Source organism: Patella vulgata, chromosome 1 (assembly GCF_932274485.2).
Source record: "Patella vulgata chromosome 1, xgPatVulg1.2, whole genome shotgun sequence".
Classification (NCBI taxonomy): Eukaryota; Metazoa; Mollusca; class Gastropoda; family Patellidae; genus Patella; species Patella vulgata.
Genome location: NC_065879.2, coordinates 60,621,157 through 60,638,466, shown reverse-complemented (window position 1 = coordinate 60,638,466; position 17,310 = coordinate 60,621,157). Strand labels below are relative to the sequence as shown.

At 36.0% G+C, this 17,310-nt stretch overlaps 1 protein-coding gene across 1 annotated transcript in view; it reads right to left on the bottom strand.

Annotated features, from left to right (window-relative positions):
- Positions 1–17,310, bottom strand: part of LOC126831160 (protein-associating with the carboxyl-terminal domain of ezrin) — a 40,956-nt gene that overhangs the window by 14,011 nt on the left and 9,635 nt on the right. Inside the window, exons 5-8 of the mRNA XM_050561846.2 lie at positions 16,961–17,066; positions 15,096–15,173; positions 1,854–1,993; positions 429–631 (exon numbers count right to left, since the gene is read on the bottom strand). Of these exons, the coding sequence (XP_050417803.1) occupies positions 429–631; positions 1,854–1,993; positions 15,096–15,173; positions 16,961–17,066 (527 nt within the window). The remainder of the gene's footprint in view (positions 1–428; positions 632–1,853; positions 1,994–15,095; positions 15,174–16,960; positions 17,067–17,310) is intronic.

Genomic DNA, 17,310 nt, shown 5'->3' with positions numbered 1-17,310 from the left:
TAGAGGCGACGACAATATACGTTCACATGTGGGCGTATAAAAATGCGAGTTATTCAGGATCAACCCATATTAACGTCTCTGAACATCATTTGAGGGATTTTTAATGCCTTGCAAACTACAATATTGTGAAGCCTTAATCTCTGAAAAGAATATCAGTCCAAAAATGGTTCAATTCTGTTCAGTATTAACAAAGATATTGGGTAAGGCGGATGGGGGAGCATGACACTGCCGTATAGTCTGATGTAATTTCAATTCCTCTGCAGATCCGAGCCCAAGAAAACATGGGAGATAACTCTAACAATTAATAAATTACATTTAGAAATATTTGATCACACCAGATTCATATATGTATATGCTAAATCTTACGGTGCTAAGTAACAACTATTCACAATTTGAAACATATACGAATTGAAATATGACTAACTTACATGAGGAAATATCTTATCGTGAATAACGTCAGGTTCAAATATATCGACATAGAAAGAGAAATTCCGGAGTAAAACCAAACGGATATGTTTTTCACGAATGTAGAATATTTTTGTTAATAATGGAATGACGTGCTGTTGAAATATTTTACGAGTAAATATGGGAGTAACTTTTCCTGCTTTTACTGATGTCGATCTTTCATTATCTGCAATAAAATAAAATAACAAGAAATGAACAACTTAAAGTCATTCTATTATTTAAGACACAATTTTACCAATCAGTAACTTTTTCATGTATATTGTCTACCACTGATGCAATACATTCTGAAAACACAGTTATTTCTAGCATTATTTCAATTTTTATATTCTAGCAGTAGATATATAACAATGATAGCTACTAGATTCAATTTTTAAAAACATTCTAGACATCACACTAAAGATATGTTATTGATAGAACCAGGGGCTAGGGCTAGTTGTCAATAGGAAAAGGTAGAAACACCACAGACAGTTTATTTCCACACACAAAATAAACAAATATGACCTATTTACTAAAACATTTTAAAACTTGGAGGCACTACATTGAAAAAACTGGAAGTAATGATATTGTCACCAGTCAAGACTGGTAAATATCACTTAAACAAGAGGATGGTTAGAGATATTTGATTGGTTTATGTGTTTTAATGAGAGTAAACTGCCTAAGTATTTGTCAATGTTGGAATTACTATTTTTAATGGATAATGGATGACAATACTACGAACACAGTAAGGTGAGCATCTATGGGTGTGCATTTTTTTTTATATTCACCTTTTTTATTTGTACTTCATATGTAAAGGAGAAATTAAAAGGTTAATCTAATATTTAAACACTGTAGATAAATTAACCTTGTGTTGATTTATACACATATCTCAGGAAATTAAAAGGCTCGTCTAATAAGTAAACGCGGTAGATAAGTGAATGGGTCATCCATTTATAAACGCCTCTCATAAAAACTGAACCGGTTACCATTAAACTAATCCATAGTACTAACTAAACCATTTTTGTAATTCTCAATTGATTTTTATCAATTATTGAACAATGTTTTGAAAGTAAGCTATATTAATACTTTCTAGCGCCAAAAATCCTGTTTTAAACAGGAATCAAAAAACAAAGTCCTGTGTACATATAAAAAAACCTTGATAGTTCGAAATAATAGTAGTGCCGCTGTCCGGGAAAAATTTCCCTCATAGTTCACTGTATGGCGTGTATGCTTGTCATGTTCTAGGCATAATAGGCCGAGGATCAGCTAGTTGTCTATTAAGAACTGTACAAATTTAAAAAGAAGATATAAATGTGTAGGAAAACTGATTGAAATGTGTTTAAATATACATGTATCTAAGGAACATGCGGTATGTAGAATGTTGTCATAATTCATTTTTGGAGTTTACTTACTTTTTGATGGCGTTAAAAGATTAGAAATAAGAAATTTATTAGCTTGATCATCCAGCAAAACAAATCTTGATAATAATAATTCTGTTAATCGTCTAGCAACCAGAGCTTCTGGTAATGCTAATAATTTAGACGTCAAGGAACTGAAATAGATTATTTATATATTTTTTCTAAAAATGTTAAAACTTAAATACCAATGCAGCAGCAATGAAACCAATACTCATGCTGGAGTTTTCAGCCATGTCAGTTACCCTATGTTGGATCTTGGGGTTTATGTCAATGTGTGAAAAAGGTAATTATAATTTCCCTATAGATTTCATGACTACTTCCAGACAGTCATGTGCTGAGCAATATAATCCATGTGAGCTATTCATATGTATTCATGTGAAACTTCCTTTAACAGGTACTTGAGCATGCTCATACATGAATATTGAACAATATAAAAAAATAAAATAAATAATGTACATTTGTAGGGCGCTAAATCCATCCAAAGGCATGCTCAAAGCGCAATGAGAAAATAGTTACATGTATATACACTGTGAGTGGAAAGTCTAATTCCAGAAATAAGTAGGTGATTATTGTTAACTCTATTGTTCATCCGAATAGTATTTAGTCTTGACAGTTCACAAATCTGATTACAGTTCAGATGGTTATACGGAAGATGCGATCAACAAATCTGTCTCGATTATTCCATATATTGCTCCTACTGGAGTGCATCATATCCCACACTTCCGCTACCAACTGACTAGGGGAGGTGGTAAGATCCCATTTTTGGAAATGTGGGAATGGGGCGCCCAGAGCTGTTTGGTAGCCCTGGCTGGTACTGGGTGTTACAGCATTTGGTGTGTCAATCTTGTGTGGAGAGGCCTCTGGAGCGTGCATGGTTTCCGCCGAGTAAGTCACAGCTGGACTTGGATTGTTGACTATTAATATTATTCAAGATACATTCCCACAAAAGTATTTTTTAAATAGTTATTTCCAATAAAAGCATTGCAAATTTGGTATATATGTAAAGTGGAGAGACACTCAATCTTACTAGAAATAGCCGTTGCCATGCAAGATACAGCCACTGGTAATATTTATCTGTGTTTATATAATGTGAATCATTCATGTCAGTTATGTCTATGATGTAATGTAAGTTATTCGGGTGACCATATGCGGTACACTGGAAGTGGGTGAACGGATGGTGCGAGTGAATGGGCGGTTGATGGCAGGGTTTTTGATGTAATGTCAGAAGGAATAAAATGGTTATAATCAACACTAATATTGTGGTCTTAACAGCTACATGCAAGAGATGGATGGAGAACACGGAAAATCGATTCGGCTCATCCTCTCATTGTCCAAATGCTTCACATAGAATATGAAAGAAAAAGACAGGTTGCCAGGCAAGGAAACATACACCCACAGCAGCTAAATCGTCCTAGCGGTCGACAAGTGATGTCCCATATTAATTCTTTTGTAGGTAATTGGGGGCATTTACAAGACAATTTCATATTAGATCAGATTATAATTTTCGTAGTTTGAGGGTTCACGAGGTTCTACAAACTGAAACAAGGGCCTTAACTCTGGAAGTAATTTACAGAAATTATTGAAATTTGAAAGGCTTTTTCGTTTCACCAATTTAAATGATGCATATAAATTTCAGACAAATCGGGTGATAACAAAGTGAAATAAAGGCCATAACAGAAATTGTTGAAATTCAATACGATTCTTCATTTCACTCATTTAAATGATGCATATAAATTTCATACAGATCGATCAGATAATAACTTTTGTCGTTCAAGCATTCACAAGTTCCAACAAAGGGTTACAAGCATCATACCGGATGTTTAAAAACAAATGCTAATCAATCTGCAAATTGATTAGCAGATCCTCTTGATTGAATAGCAAATAAGTACATTTTTATGGTATTGTCTTGAACGATCTCTAAATTTCAACTGATATTGTGCGGACCGGACTACAACTACAAATAGTTTTATGTTATGTAGCATATGTGTTCTGAATACAAAAAAATAGGTGAACCTCGTTAGTTTTCATATTTAATTCCCATACAGTATTCAAATTTACGTCCGTAATATTCCTACAAAATCAGGTGTTTTCATAATATGATAGAATGAAAGCGTACTGACCCGTAGGGTACCTGCTTCAAATTCACGCCAGTAATATTCTTCCAAAATTATGTGCCTTTATTTACACGGCAGAAAATGAAAGAAAAATATCTGTGATAAGAAAAGTTTATGATGTCGAAACATTGTTTGTCTTCGTTATAAAACAGTATTTTAAAATTACATCGTAGCATTGACACCCGTATGCAATGTCGCCATGTTGTTGTTATTTGCCCATATGACCTTTTTTCCCGCCAAAATGAACCAAGTGCCATTTTAGTCACAAAGTAGTTTAAACGAATAAAAATTAAACTGGTGTGTATAGATAACAGCAGTGCGCGCTTCGGATTGATACATTTTTCGTATGATTGTAGCCTACAGATAGTTTGTTGTTCAGTGAATGGAAAATGATTAAAATATTATGTGATGACAAATGGGATGCCAGATGGGAACACATGGTCAATTCTTATAATAGTCAATGTGACAGACAGATTTTCATTACCAATTTGACGAATAAATTTAACCATGATTTTCAGTTAGCCTTAGGTCTAAAGTGTCCAAAATTGGTTGATGGACATCCGGGTCACTTTGCCAAATGTGAGTTTGGCGGCCATCTTTAAAAATGGCCGCCATTTTTTTATTTGAAATAGTGCAAGTCAGGGAAACCTCCACAACTCCTCACCAGGTTCACCTATGGATATGTAAAATGGCTCAAAATGTTCATAATACAATTCTAAATCTGCTGGTATATGACTCATGTTGTTTAAGAAATGCTTTCGGTTTCAAAATAAAAGACTAATCTGAAAACAGCAATATTTTCGGGTTTTTTTTCATGATGTCTGTTCATAAGTTTACTAAAAAAAATCTTGTTCAGACCCATATAAGCCAAATTATCTATTTGGTCAACTAAAGTGATTTACTAGATATCAGAAACATTGATCATAAAAAAATAATCTCTAATATGAGTGTCCAAAATCCAAGATGGCATAAATTCAAAATGGCGGCCAAAAGTTGCTCAAATGGCCAATTTCACAGTTTGATATTACATGTAATATCCAATTGAAAGGGATTACTGACCTTAAAATTAACCAAGACACAGAGTGTTTAAAAAAATCCAAGATGGTGAATATTCATAATGGCGGCCAGAATTTCCGTAAAATGATCGATTTTCTGTTTAATGTAGCTTGTAATATGTCTTTTTAAGCAAATAACACACTATTTGTGGATAACAATTACTATAGTTTATTTCACTGTGACGTTTCAACAAGATTTTACATGTCGTTATCATGTTTTTACTGTTATGGCCTATTGCTCGTGGTTCATTATACCGCTTGAATAATTGTTTGATCTTTTGTTCTTGTGCTTATCTATACCAATTACAGTTTATACCTGTATATGTGCATTTGATTATCTAACGGCTTGGGACACTACAATGCCTTTGGGGGGTCAGCACCGCTCTTGTATATATATAGCCATATTCTTTTCATTTTATTGTCCCCCGCCTTTCGAAGAAAGCAGATGACTATTAAAATGGGTTCGTCTGTCCGTCCGTCACACTTTTTGGGACACAATAAGTCTCTTTCTAATTGAGCAAGAATGTTCAAACTTGGTGTAGGTGTTTATTAGGTCAATGCCTTGATGGAGTACGGAGATGAGAATTTTTTGCTTAGGGTAAGCAGAGATAAGCAATTTGATTGGTTGATGCTTTGGGACACGATAGTACTTTAGTTCTAATTAAGTGAGAGTGATGAAACTTGGTGTATAGTTTCATTACATCAATACCTTGACTAACTTCGATAATGAGAGTTTTCTGCTCAGGGTAAGCAGAACGATAAGCAATTTGATTGGCCGAGACTTTAGAACACAATAACTCTCATTCTAATTGAGGTAGAATGTTCAAACTGGGTGTAGGCGTTCATTAAATGAATGCCTTGATGGAGTTCGATGATGAACATTGTCTGTTTAGGGTAAGCAGAGATAAGCTATCTGATTGGTTGATGCTTTGGGGCATGATAACTTTGGTTATAATGAAGTGAGGGCGATATTAGCTTGACTAAGTTCGATCGTGAAAATTTTCTGCTTAGGCTAAAGAGCGATAAGCAATTTGATTGGTCAGGACTTTGGAACGCAATAACTCTGCTTTTAATTAAGGTAGAATGCTGAAACTTGATGTAAATGTTCATTAGCTGAATGTCTTGACTCAGTTCAGTAATTAACATTTCGGGCTAAAGCTAAGCAGAGCTAAGCAATTTCAATGATCGATGCTTTGGGACAAGATAACTTTGATTCTATCTGATAGAGAGTGATGAAACTTAGTGTATAGTTGATAATCAGTTTGATTGCTCGATACCTTTGAAAAAAATAAATGTGCGATTAATTAATATGGGTCATCTATTTATTTAGGGATTTCGACGGGGTCATCAGCCTCACTGTTGGCTTGTTTATTAATGTTATATGCTTGGTAAGGACTTGTGAAATCTTGTTGAAACGTCGCAGTGAATTAAACTATAGAATTTGTTATCCATAAATAGTGTGTTATTTGATTATGCTTCAATTACTAAATGCCTGACCCCATGACCCACCTACAATGCCCAACTAGTCTTATGCGGGACATATTGTGATCAATGGCCAACTGATAGCAAATAATTTTGTCCAATTCGTCTAAAAACCTTTTTCTGCTGAACATTATATGGTGGGGGGGGGGGGGGTATTGGACCGGCCATGGAACTACGATGATGTGGCCGGTGTCTTTAACGGGCCATCACTGGAGTCTGGAATGGGCTGGTATAATAGACTTTCTGGGCCGGGTGTGCTGGGTGTGGGCCGGAATTCGGAATCCTGCAATGGGGATTCCGAATTCCATCACAATAGGAATCAACTAGCGCTCCCGGCAACAAAAATGGGACATTTTACAATGAAAATATTCCTACTTATTCAATATTCCTAACTGGTTAATCAAATGGTCAAAATTTTCTCAACTAGTCCCATTTTTAAACCAGTTAAATTCTCTTGACTCTTGACGATACAATGATAATATGTTAATTAATAATATGACGATATGATAATTTCACAGGTTGATGGTTGTAAATTACTTGTAGGTCGGGGTTTTGGCCTAAATTAATCGATTTATGAGATATATTATTTCACATAGATTATAATCAGATATGCCACCCAATCGCATATTTGGGGTTCATTAAAAGGGGTAGCTCCGACAAGGGAGCCCGGACCGGTTCCCGGCCCCAATCCGCCCCTGACTGAAAGTGTACCACTATATTTATGCCTGATCTTGCTTGACCCATTACCCACCTAGCTAGAGTGTCAACAATTTTAATGCGTAACCTACAGTTCCCAACAATTTTTATGCATGGTCTAGTCTGACCCACCTAGCAATTTTTGTGTGTGGCTTAGGGTTTTTTCGGTAATTAGTGTCGTTTTTTTCGTTATTTATTGATTTTTCGATATTTGGGGTTTTTCGGATTTTTCGGTAATTAGTATCAAAAAAGTTTTTTCGGTATTTTGTCTGCATTTTTCGGTACTTTTCAGATTTTTATCTCGGTACTGTTCGCATTTTTTCGTTATATGGTACAACCGAACCGGTTTTTCATCAAAGACTCTATGCCTGGCAACTTTTGTGGTATAGTCTAGATAACGTATCCACAGATCCATTTCACAATAAGTTGAAAGTTTAAAAAGAATCGTTGCGAAGATAATTTGAAATGCACTAACGACTAGGCATCACAAAAGTAATGTCGACCAATTTCTTCTTTCGCTTTAGGCAGGCCTATGATATTAAAAGGATATCATCATTGTCGCTGCCGAGATCTCCTGTTTCTTATTGTACTTTGGCTAGTGTCCATTGCTGAAGAAAAACAGTAGTTGCGATTGTCACAGTAATTCCAATGAGGTGGATGGTTGTGACATTAACAAAGAGGAAATCGTGAGCCATGCTTTTGAGTAAATGTATTTCAAATTATCTCTGTAATTATCATTTTTAAACTTAGAACTTGTTGTGAAATACATTTTACACTTTACACTTTCACAATTGACAAATATGAATCCATGATACCATCTGGCTAGATTCTAGATGATACCACAAAAGGTTGCCAGACTCTTCAAAGTAAAAATCTATCATATTACCATTTGTGGACCAGAAATGAAAAGCAATGTGGGTTAACGTCCTACTGTTCTAACTTGGTCAATGAAGATGGCTATTCGTCATACAGTCTGAAATGAGGTAAAATTTGTCCAGACACAGGGATCGAATTCCGGACCTCGTTGAGCCTTACCCACTGAGCCACTATTTCGGCCAATTTCTGAACAAACAGAATAGATAAATTCTTAACAACTAGATATATTTGCAAAGATATATTAAAATTCCTTACAGTTTTGCTGGAATATTATTAAATCTTGTTTTCTGATTTACGAGATCTGGTATAATTAATTCCATTCTCCCCTAAAAAACTACTACACATTTTTATAATAAGCCAAGCCAAGAGAAAGACTGACAATTGTCCCGTTTTGTTCTTAAGCAATAATCTACGATATCCAAAATCTTTTTTTGAGGTAATATTTAAGTTTAGTGATCCTGAAAACCCCATAAATGGCATATTACAAGACGTACAAAACAGAAAAATGACGATTATCTGAAAAATCATTCATTTTAGGGAAAATCTTGCCGCACTCTTGGATTTGAGCCATCTTGGATTTTGGAAATCCTTTTTTTAGATGCTGTATTTAAGTTTTGTGACATCGAAAACCCCTTAAGCTGCATTACAGGGCATATCAAACTGTAAAATGACGATTATCCGAGGCATCGATCATTTTAGGCAAATTTTGACTGCCATTTTGAATTTTCGCCATCTTGGATTTTGGGAAACTAATTTTATAGATCAATTGTAAGTACAATGACTACGGAAACCCTATATATGATATGTCACAAGTTTTACCTTGCGTGATACTCATCCATCCTAACAAGAAATTCATTTTTTGTCAAATTTTGGCGACCATTTTGGAAATCAGACGGATTCAACCGAAAATGACGTCACAGAAGTGACACACTATCCAAATCGTCTTCAGTGACAAATTTTTCTTCAGAAACAACCGGTCCCCAAATATCGGTGTGATTGCGACAACCCTAAATAAACGTTCACATGGTTTGTACCCTACCTCGTCGAGGCTCAACATTTTAAAATTGACAGTCTACTCAAGACTTTTGTTGAGTTTGCGGCCACCGGAGCTGTACAGACTGGCTCACTGACCGTATTTATTTATGCCAAATGAATAACTTAAGAAGACCAGACACAAAATTTGGCTAAATTTACCCTGAACATGATTTGGTAGTAAACTTTTAAAATAAATCTTGAAAAAAAATGCCAAAACGTTGCTTTTTTCAGAATAATCTGTTGATTTGGAAAATATATGATTCATTCACCAACATGTGTCATATAACAGCAGCTGTAGAATGTTATTGCGAACATTTTGAGCCATATTCCATATCAATAGGTCAATCTGTGAAAGAGTTATAAAGGTTTCCTTGACGCGCTCAATTTCAATGAAAAAACGTCGGCCATTTTTAAAGATGGCCGCCAAAATGGCATTTAGCAAAGTGACCCGGAAGTCCATCAACCAAATTTGAACACTTCGGGCACCAGACTAACTGAAAATCATGGTTGAATTTATTCATCAAATTGGTAATGATACTCCGAAATCAGAGGTCTGCCACATGGACTATAAAAGGAAATGGTTACAGATCAAAATTATTGTTTTGTGAATAATTAACTACACTCAAAGCCATTAAAAACGCAATGCCAAATTCAAAGTTTATTTACTTCAACAACTTTTAACAAATGTACTTAACAATTGACAAAATCAAGATAACAAGCATCTGTGGATAATTTCATGAAAGAATTCACTACAAATGCACAAAACCAAAACGTCAGAGAACCATGAAACAAAACAGGGGTCAGCTGAAGTCAATATCGGGTATGTCCACCCTGAGTGCCTGTGCCAACTCTGGAACAGTTCGAAGTGGCATGGATTGAGTTCGAACCTGTCGTCCAAGTTCATCCCAAAGGTGATTGATCGGGTTCCGAGCAAAGTGTTCATGACGACGTCCATCAGGAAAACTGAGGTTGAATTGGGATTTATCCAAGAAGATGACATTTCGCCATGGTGTGTTGTGCAGATACCCCTGATTTGCAACCCATTGCTGTCTGGCAAGTCGATGACGATCCAAAAGGGTTTGACCTTAGTAAGGTCGACGGCAGTGTAACCCAAGAGCATTGCGCCTTCGGACTGTTTGAGGGCTGATCTGACGTTGCCGTGTTCCAACAGTTCCCCTGGCAGTAGCAATAGGTGACTGGAACCTGTTGCGCAGATGCTGTAGTCGGATGTGGCGAACTTGAGCAGTGGTTGTTACAGGTGGTGCTCCAGGTCAGGGTGGATCAGCAACTCTTCTTGGATCAGCAACTCTTCTAGTGGCGTGGAAGCTATGATTGAGGCGAGCAATGGTCCATGGGTGGACGGCTACCTGTGAAGCCCCCTGATCCAGCATGCCAATAGCTCTGTTCCTGTTTTCTTGTGTAAGGCGTGGCATTTTTCCAAAGTGATGAATGTTGAATTTTGATCTGTATTTAAAGGGCCAGAGTGTAGGGAATGCACGTGCAAAACATGTGACATGGGACTGCTTAAAATCATGAAAAAAGATAAATGTTGCGTTTGCAGGAACAAAGTTCATTACCGAGAACTGATATTGGGTTCAAACCCAGAACTCCACAAAAAGAGAACCATTACATGTTTCACCTATGTGCCATAAGATAGGAAAGTCCAAGAAAACGTTTATCAGAAATATTTCACAAATTAGGCATTGCGTTTTTAATAGCTTTGAGTCTAGCTTGTATATTTACGGGATTTTCAAATCTAACATTTGTACTAATTACTTAGTTAGATCCCATCCAGAATGTGCTGGCTTCTTTACATTGGTTACCTGCTGAGGCGCGAGTCAAATACAAAATACTAACATTAGTGTATAAATGTCGCAATAATGCAGCTCCTCAATACTTATCTGAACTCTTATATGACTACAACCCTATTAGATCACTTTGCTCTCAAAATAAACAGTCACTAGTTGTTCCAAGATATAATTTGAAGTCATATGGGTATAGGTCTTTCAGTTCAGCTGGTCCTAGATAATGGAACGAACTTCCACAACAGATCAAGAATCAACAAACTTTTAATCAATTTAAATCCGCACTAAAGACTTTCCTGTTTCAACAGTTTTACCAGTAGAGCCATTACAAAAAGCGTTTTGAGCATGTGTCAACATGGAGAAGACGCTATATAAAACTTCATTATTATTTATTATTATTTAGATCATGAACTGAATGCCTGTTAAAAGGTTTAGCATACAATTAGTTTAAACTAATCTTTGACTACTTTTAATCTTGTCGACTGACATCAAGGGGATTAAAATGTCTGTACGAAGTGGAACGATAAATCACATTTGTTAAACATTTTTTCATGCTTAATTTGGGACAAGAAACTTTATTCGCAGATTCCCTTAAATTTGATAACTTTCTGCTAATCAAATTAATATTAATTTGATTCGCACTTGTGTCGTTTTTGTTTAGCAAATTGCAATGCGATATCACTTATCATATTCCTTGGCGCCATAACTCTAGAAGTAATTAACAGAAATTGCTGAAATTCAATTGACTTCTTTGTTTCAATAATTTAATTGATGGATATAAATTTCATACAGATCAAATGATAACTTTTGCGTTTGAGCATTCACAAGCTTCAGCAAAGTGAAACAAGGGCCATAACGGAACTTGTTACAATTCAATAGGGTTCTTCGATTCACTAATTTAAATGAAGCATATAAATTTCATACAGATCGGATGATAACTTTTGTTGTTCGAGCATTCACAAGGTGCAACAAAGTGAAACAAGGGTCATAACTCCAGAAGAAATTAATGGAAATTATTAAAAACAAATATGATTCTTCATCTCACTAATGTAAACAACATATATCAATTTCAAAATAATCAGATGATAAGTGTACTCTATCGTGTTCACAAGAAATTGTGGAAGACGGACGGACGGGGGTATAAAAACAGTTAAAAACTGATTCAAAATTTACCATTATAATTTAGTCTGTCATACACAAGCCAAATAAATACTCAGTTTTAAAAATAAAAACAGTTAAAAACTGATTCAAAATTTACCATTATAATTTAGTCTGTCATACACAAGCCAAAAAAATACTCAGTTTTAAAAATAGTGTCCTTATTGGTCAAGGCTATTGCATAGTTTCAGGGAACTAGCCCAAATTGGGAATAATGAACAATGATCAAAATACATATTGTTTAATATCTTAATACTGTATTCTCCAGTCTATTAACAAGATAACTCACAGTGAATATACAGGATATAACCGTCATGATGTAAAGCGGAGCTTATGTTGACTTAGCAACTGGAAGCAACTGCAAGTCTGCTTATGTAGATCAAATCAGCAATTGAAAGCAACTGAATTCAGAGTGCTCATGTCGACTCAGAACTGATAGTGATTACATTTAAAACGTGACTGTTAATTATTGGTCTGACCGATGTTAGTTCGGATATTTGCAGATCTCACTAAACCCTCGTTTCCTGTATTGAGGCTTTCAACTACGACTCCAGGAAGTTCTCAGAGCTGGTGGGTCTTGATGAGCCAGGACAACGTCTCCGATTTTGGTCTTGTTTCCGTAGATACCAGATTTTGCATGGAATTGTCTTAGCGAATTCAGGTACATGTACTCTTCACTCCACAGACGCCGGAATGATTCAAGTAGCTGAGATTGTACCTTAGCACGCTTGGTCACCAGTTCATGAGTACATAATGGTTTGTCAAAGTTACTGTAGGTATCCGGTGGTAGTACGGATATTCTTCTTTCTGTCAACAGTTGTTATGGACATATTGGGTCTAAGTTTCTGGCATCTGCTGCAGCTCGAGTTAGGGGTCAGTTGTTGAGAACAGCTTCAATCTCGGTAAGGATGGTTATCAAGGTTATAAATGGTACTGTCGACTTTCCCAGTACGTTTACCAAACAAGATTTCATCAGTCCAACTAAACGTTCGTAGAACCCTCCAAATCATAGGCCTCTTTTTGGTATATAGATCCATTGTACAAGGTTATTTTTCATGTGCTCTTTTACTGTAGGACTGGATAATATGGCTTTGATTTCTTTAGATGATGCGGTGAACGTTGTCGCGTTATCTGAGACCATCACTACTGGTAAGGAACATCTGGCGGCGAAGATACGAAATATGTTGAGGAACTGCTCAGTGGTAAGGTTAGATGGGCTTGGAGTACCCATTAGATGTTTTCACCGATATTGGTCCGGCGAAATCTACTCCTGTGACAGTGACGGGTGCCGAATCATCTAAGCATATTTTTTCGGTAACGGAGGTAAAACCAGGAAACTATATGATTTACCCTTTGCTTTCTTGCAGATAACACACTTGTTGACGTGAGCTTTTGCTATCTGGCCACAATTTGGGATCCAGTATTTCTGGCGTAATTCTACAACGGTAGCGTTCAAACCAATGTGTAACAATTTGGCGTGAGTAGAACAGATGATGAGGCGTGTAAAATGGTGGTAAGTTGGAAGCAACATAGGGAATTTCGTATCCATCGGAACTTGCGCGTTATGGATTCTCCCACTCAAGCGAATGATACCTTCATCATTGAGATACAGATCTAACTGTTTGCAGAGATGAGTAGTGGTCTTCTTCTTTAAGACTTGAATTTCTTTTGAAGTTGATCTGGTAATGATTCGTCCCATTCGACTTTACTTTTCAACAAATCTTGCATGAATATTTACGCTGATACAGTGACTGGGGAAAATAGACCAAGTGGGTTGTACACTTTAGTTATATGTTGAAGTACGTAGTGTTTAATAATTTTGTCTTCCATTACAGACGATAGTTTCAATCTAAAGAATGTGAGTTTGTCACTCATTGGTAGCCACATCAACCCAAGGATTTTTACGATGATAGATGCATCCAGAACTTCATCTGGTGTCGACAAAGCTTTCACCTCGTCACAGTTTGAAGCCCACGTGTGTAGGTTAAAGTTGGCAGGTGACAAGATATTTCTGGACTCTGTGTAGAACTTTATTGCTTCCGATTCCGTGGCAAAACTAGATAGTATGTTGTCCACGTATAAGCTGTTCTGGATTGCCTTGCTGATGTCAGTAATAGCTTCACTCAGGTGTTTAAGTAATACTGCACTGAGTATGAAAGCAGAACTTGTGGCGCTAAATAATATAGATTTAAATCTATATACTTTCCAGGGACTATTACGATCTTCGATGTTTGTCAACCATAAGAATCGCTTTTTCTGTCTGATGTTATAGCGTAACAACCTTGGTGAAACTTGATCAACAGTGCAGGTCTGATTTACAGTAATGAGTGTCTAAAACTCTTCGCATTCAAATGAAAAACATCTGTGTTGTTATGTGAAGGTGATAAAATTTTAGATTTGTCGATGGCTCGAGCACTTCCACTTCTCTTTGTAAGGCCTGGCGTAACATAACAAGTGACCACAATGTCACACCTGTTGAATTGGAAAACTGTTGTTTTAGGTCAGTGGGTATCTTATTTAAGATGAAAGGCACCAGTAACCTCTCCAATTGTGTTTCTGCATGTCCCAGTACTTGTAAGCTTCTTATGTATGTTTTGATCATGTTGGTTGAGACAATTCAGATGCCCCCCCCCCCCCAAGGACCTGGGATCAACAATCTGTGTAGTTGCAGTCCGATACATGCAATTATCAAAGGAACCAATGTATTTGGGATATAAACATGATTTTGAGTTTCATCAAAATCGGATGAAAATTGTGATCAGTAGAGTGTCCACAAACAAAATGTGAACGTCCGGACAACGATATATTACGTCCACATGAATTTGTTTTCTTAATTAAATGTTTACTTTGAGTACATATTAGAATGGATTAAGCCAAGTAAGATTAGATATTCTATAAAAATGTAAATGACGACCAGTGGCTTTAAAGAGCACCTAAAGTAAACGTATAAAATGGTTATGTACTTAAAAGGTCTTGTGTTTTGATACAATAATTTTCAAGTATGAAAAATGTTACCTAAAAAATTCTTTTCTTTCATTTTGTGTTTTCAGTGTGATATTTTTCAAAAACTTTATAATCTTTATTAAATCATTGCTGAAATATATAAAAATGACAAGTCAACAGTGAGACTGATGTCCCCCGCCAAAATCCCAAAATAAAAAGATGACAAAAATTATCGCAAATTTTTTTTTTCAAAAGCATCGAGCAATCAAACAAATTATCAATTATACACTAAGTTTCATCACTCTCTATCAGATAGAATCAAAGTTATCTTGTCCCAAAGCATCGACCAATGAATTGTTTAGCTCTGCTTAGCTTTAGCTCGAAATGTTAATCATTGAACTCCGTCACGACATTCACCTAATGAACATCTACATCAAGTTTAAACATTCTACCTCAATTAAAAGCAGAGTTGTGATGTTCCAAAGTCTTGACCAATCAAATTGCTTATCGCTCCTTAGTCCAAGCAGAAAATTCACATCATCAAACTTAGTCAAGGTAATGATATTATGAATCTATATTCGGCGTTTCATCACTCTCACTTAATTAAAACTAAAGTTATCGTGCCCCAAAGCATGAACCAATCAGATTTCATATATCTGCTTATCGTAAGCAGACAATGTTTATCATCGAACTCCATGAGGCATTCACCTAATGAACGCCTACACCAAGTTTGAACATTCTAGCTCAATTAGAAGGAGAGTTATTGTGTTTCAAAGTCTCGACCAATCAAATTGCTTATCGCTCTGCTTACCCACAGCAGAAAATGTTCATCATCGAACTTAGTCAAGGTATTGCTTATCTCTGCTTACACTAAGCAGAAAATTCTCATCTTCGAACTCCATCAAGGCATTCACCTAATAAACACCTACGCCTAGTGTTAACATTCTAACTCAATTAGAATGAGAGTAGGTATGTTACAAATTCTCGACCAATCAAACTGCTTATAGTTCTGATTACCCTGATCAGAAAATGCTCATTATCGAACTTAATCAAGGTATTGATGTAATGAAATTATACACCAAGTTTCATCACTCTCACTTAATTAGAAATAAAGTTATCATGTCCCAAAGCATCAACCAATCAAATTTCTTATCTCCGCTTACTCTAAGCAGAAAATGCTCATCATGGAACTCCATCAAGGCATTGACCAAATAAACACCTACACCAATAATGAGAGTTATTGTGTCCCAAAAAGTGGGATGGATGGACAGACAGACAGACCCATTTTAATAGTCCCCTGCATTCTTCGAAAGGCGGGGGACAAAAAGTACACGTATTAGACATTCTTTAATTAACACAGATAATGGAATTAGGTTTAATGTCTTTTGGAAGCTTCAGGATCTTTAAAGCCTGGTCTTCCACTTATTAGAATTGGCCGCTGTGAGCTTGACAAGAAAAGTCTGGCTGGTAGTTTTGATTTTGATGGGATTAAAAACCTGAGGCCCACCCATGTACAACGCTCAAGTGCATGTAAACAAACCCTTGACAATTGAAAATTGAAGAAGAGTAGGCAGACACACCTCTGCGCAAAATTGTCAATCTTTGCATTGCACACGCTACCATACAACAAAAATTAGTATATTATATGTTAAGACTCAAAATGACAAAAAATATAGTGTTGACAAGATATTATTTACATCCCATTCTATTCCCATTTTCCGAACTATAGCTTCATTATTTAGTAATAAGTTGTGTATGGTGCCTAGCTTGAGGCATGGCATAGCTTACTCTTTCTAAAACACCTGATTTGTAGTAGTACTATTCTATTCAACATAAGTTGGGCAGTCAAGTTTTATTCTTATATCTTTAAAACAAAGATATCTTTATAACCAAAAGGGACGGTATCATTTCACTCGAATAATAAAAAGTAAACTCACTTGAACAATGGATCATTGAGGAATGTGTTTAGTTTGGGTCTTTCCTTGGCTTCTATATGTAAACATTCATGATGAATTCTTTGTTCAAAATCTTCTTCTACCTCACCTGAGAAAATATTACATAATATCAATAACATGCTGGGGGTTCAGCCACATGAATAAACACCATCAATTACAAATTGTTCACATATCCCTTTGCTACGAATCAGTATCCTGAAAGTTACATTTTTCCATTAATACAATTTTCCATTATGCCTGTGGCTCAACCAGTTTCATAAAGACATTAAAGATATGTATTTCTTGGAATAAACTCTCTGTTCATGTTGTGAATTTTGTTAATATCTGTATGG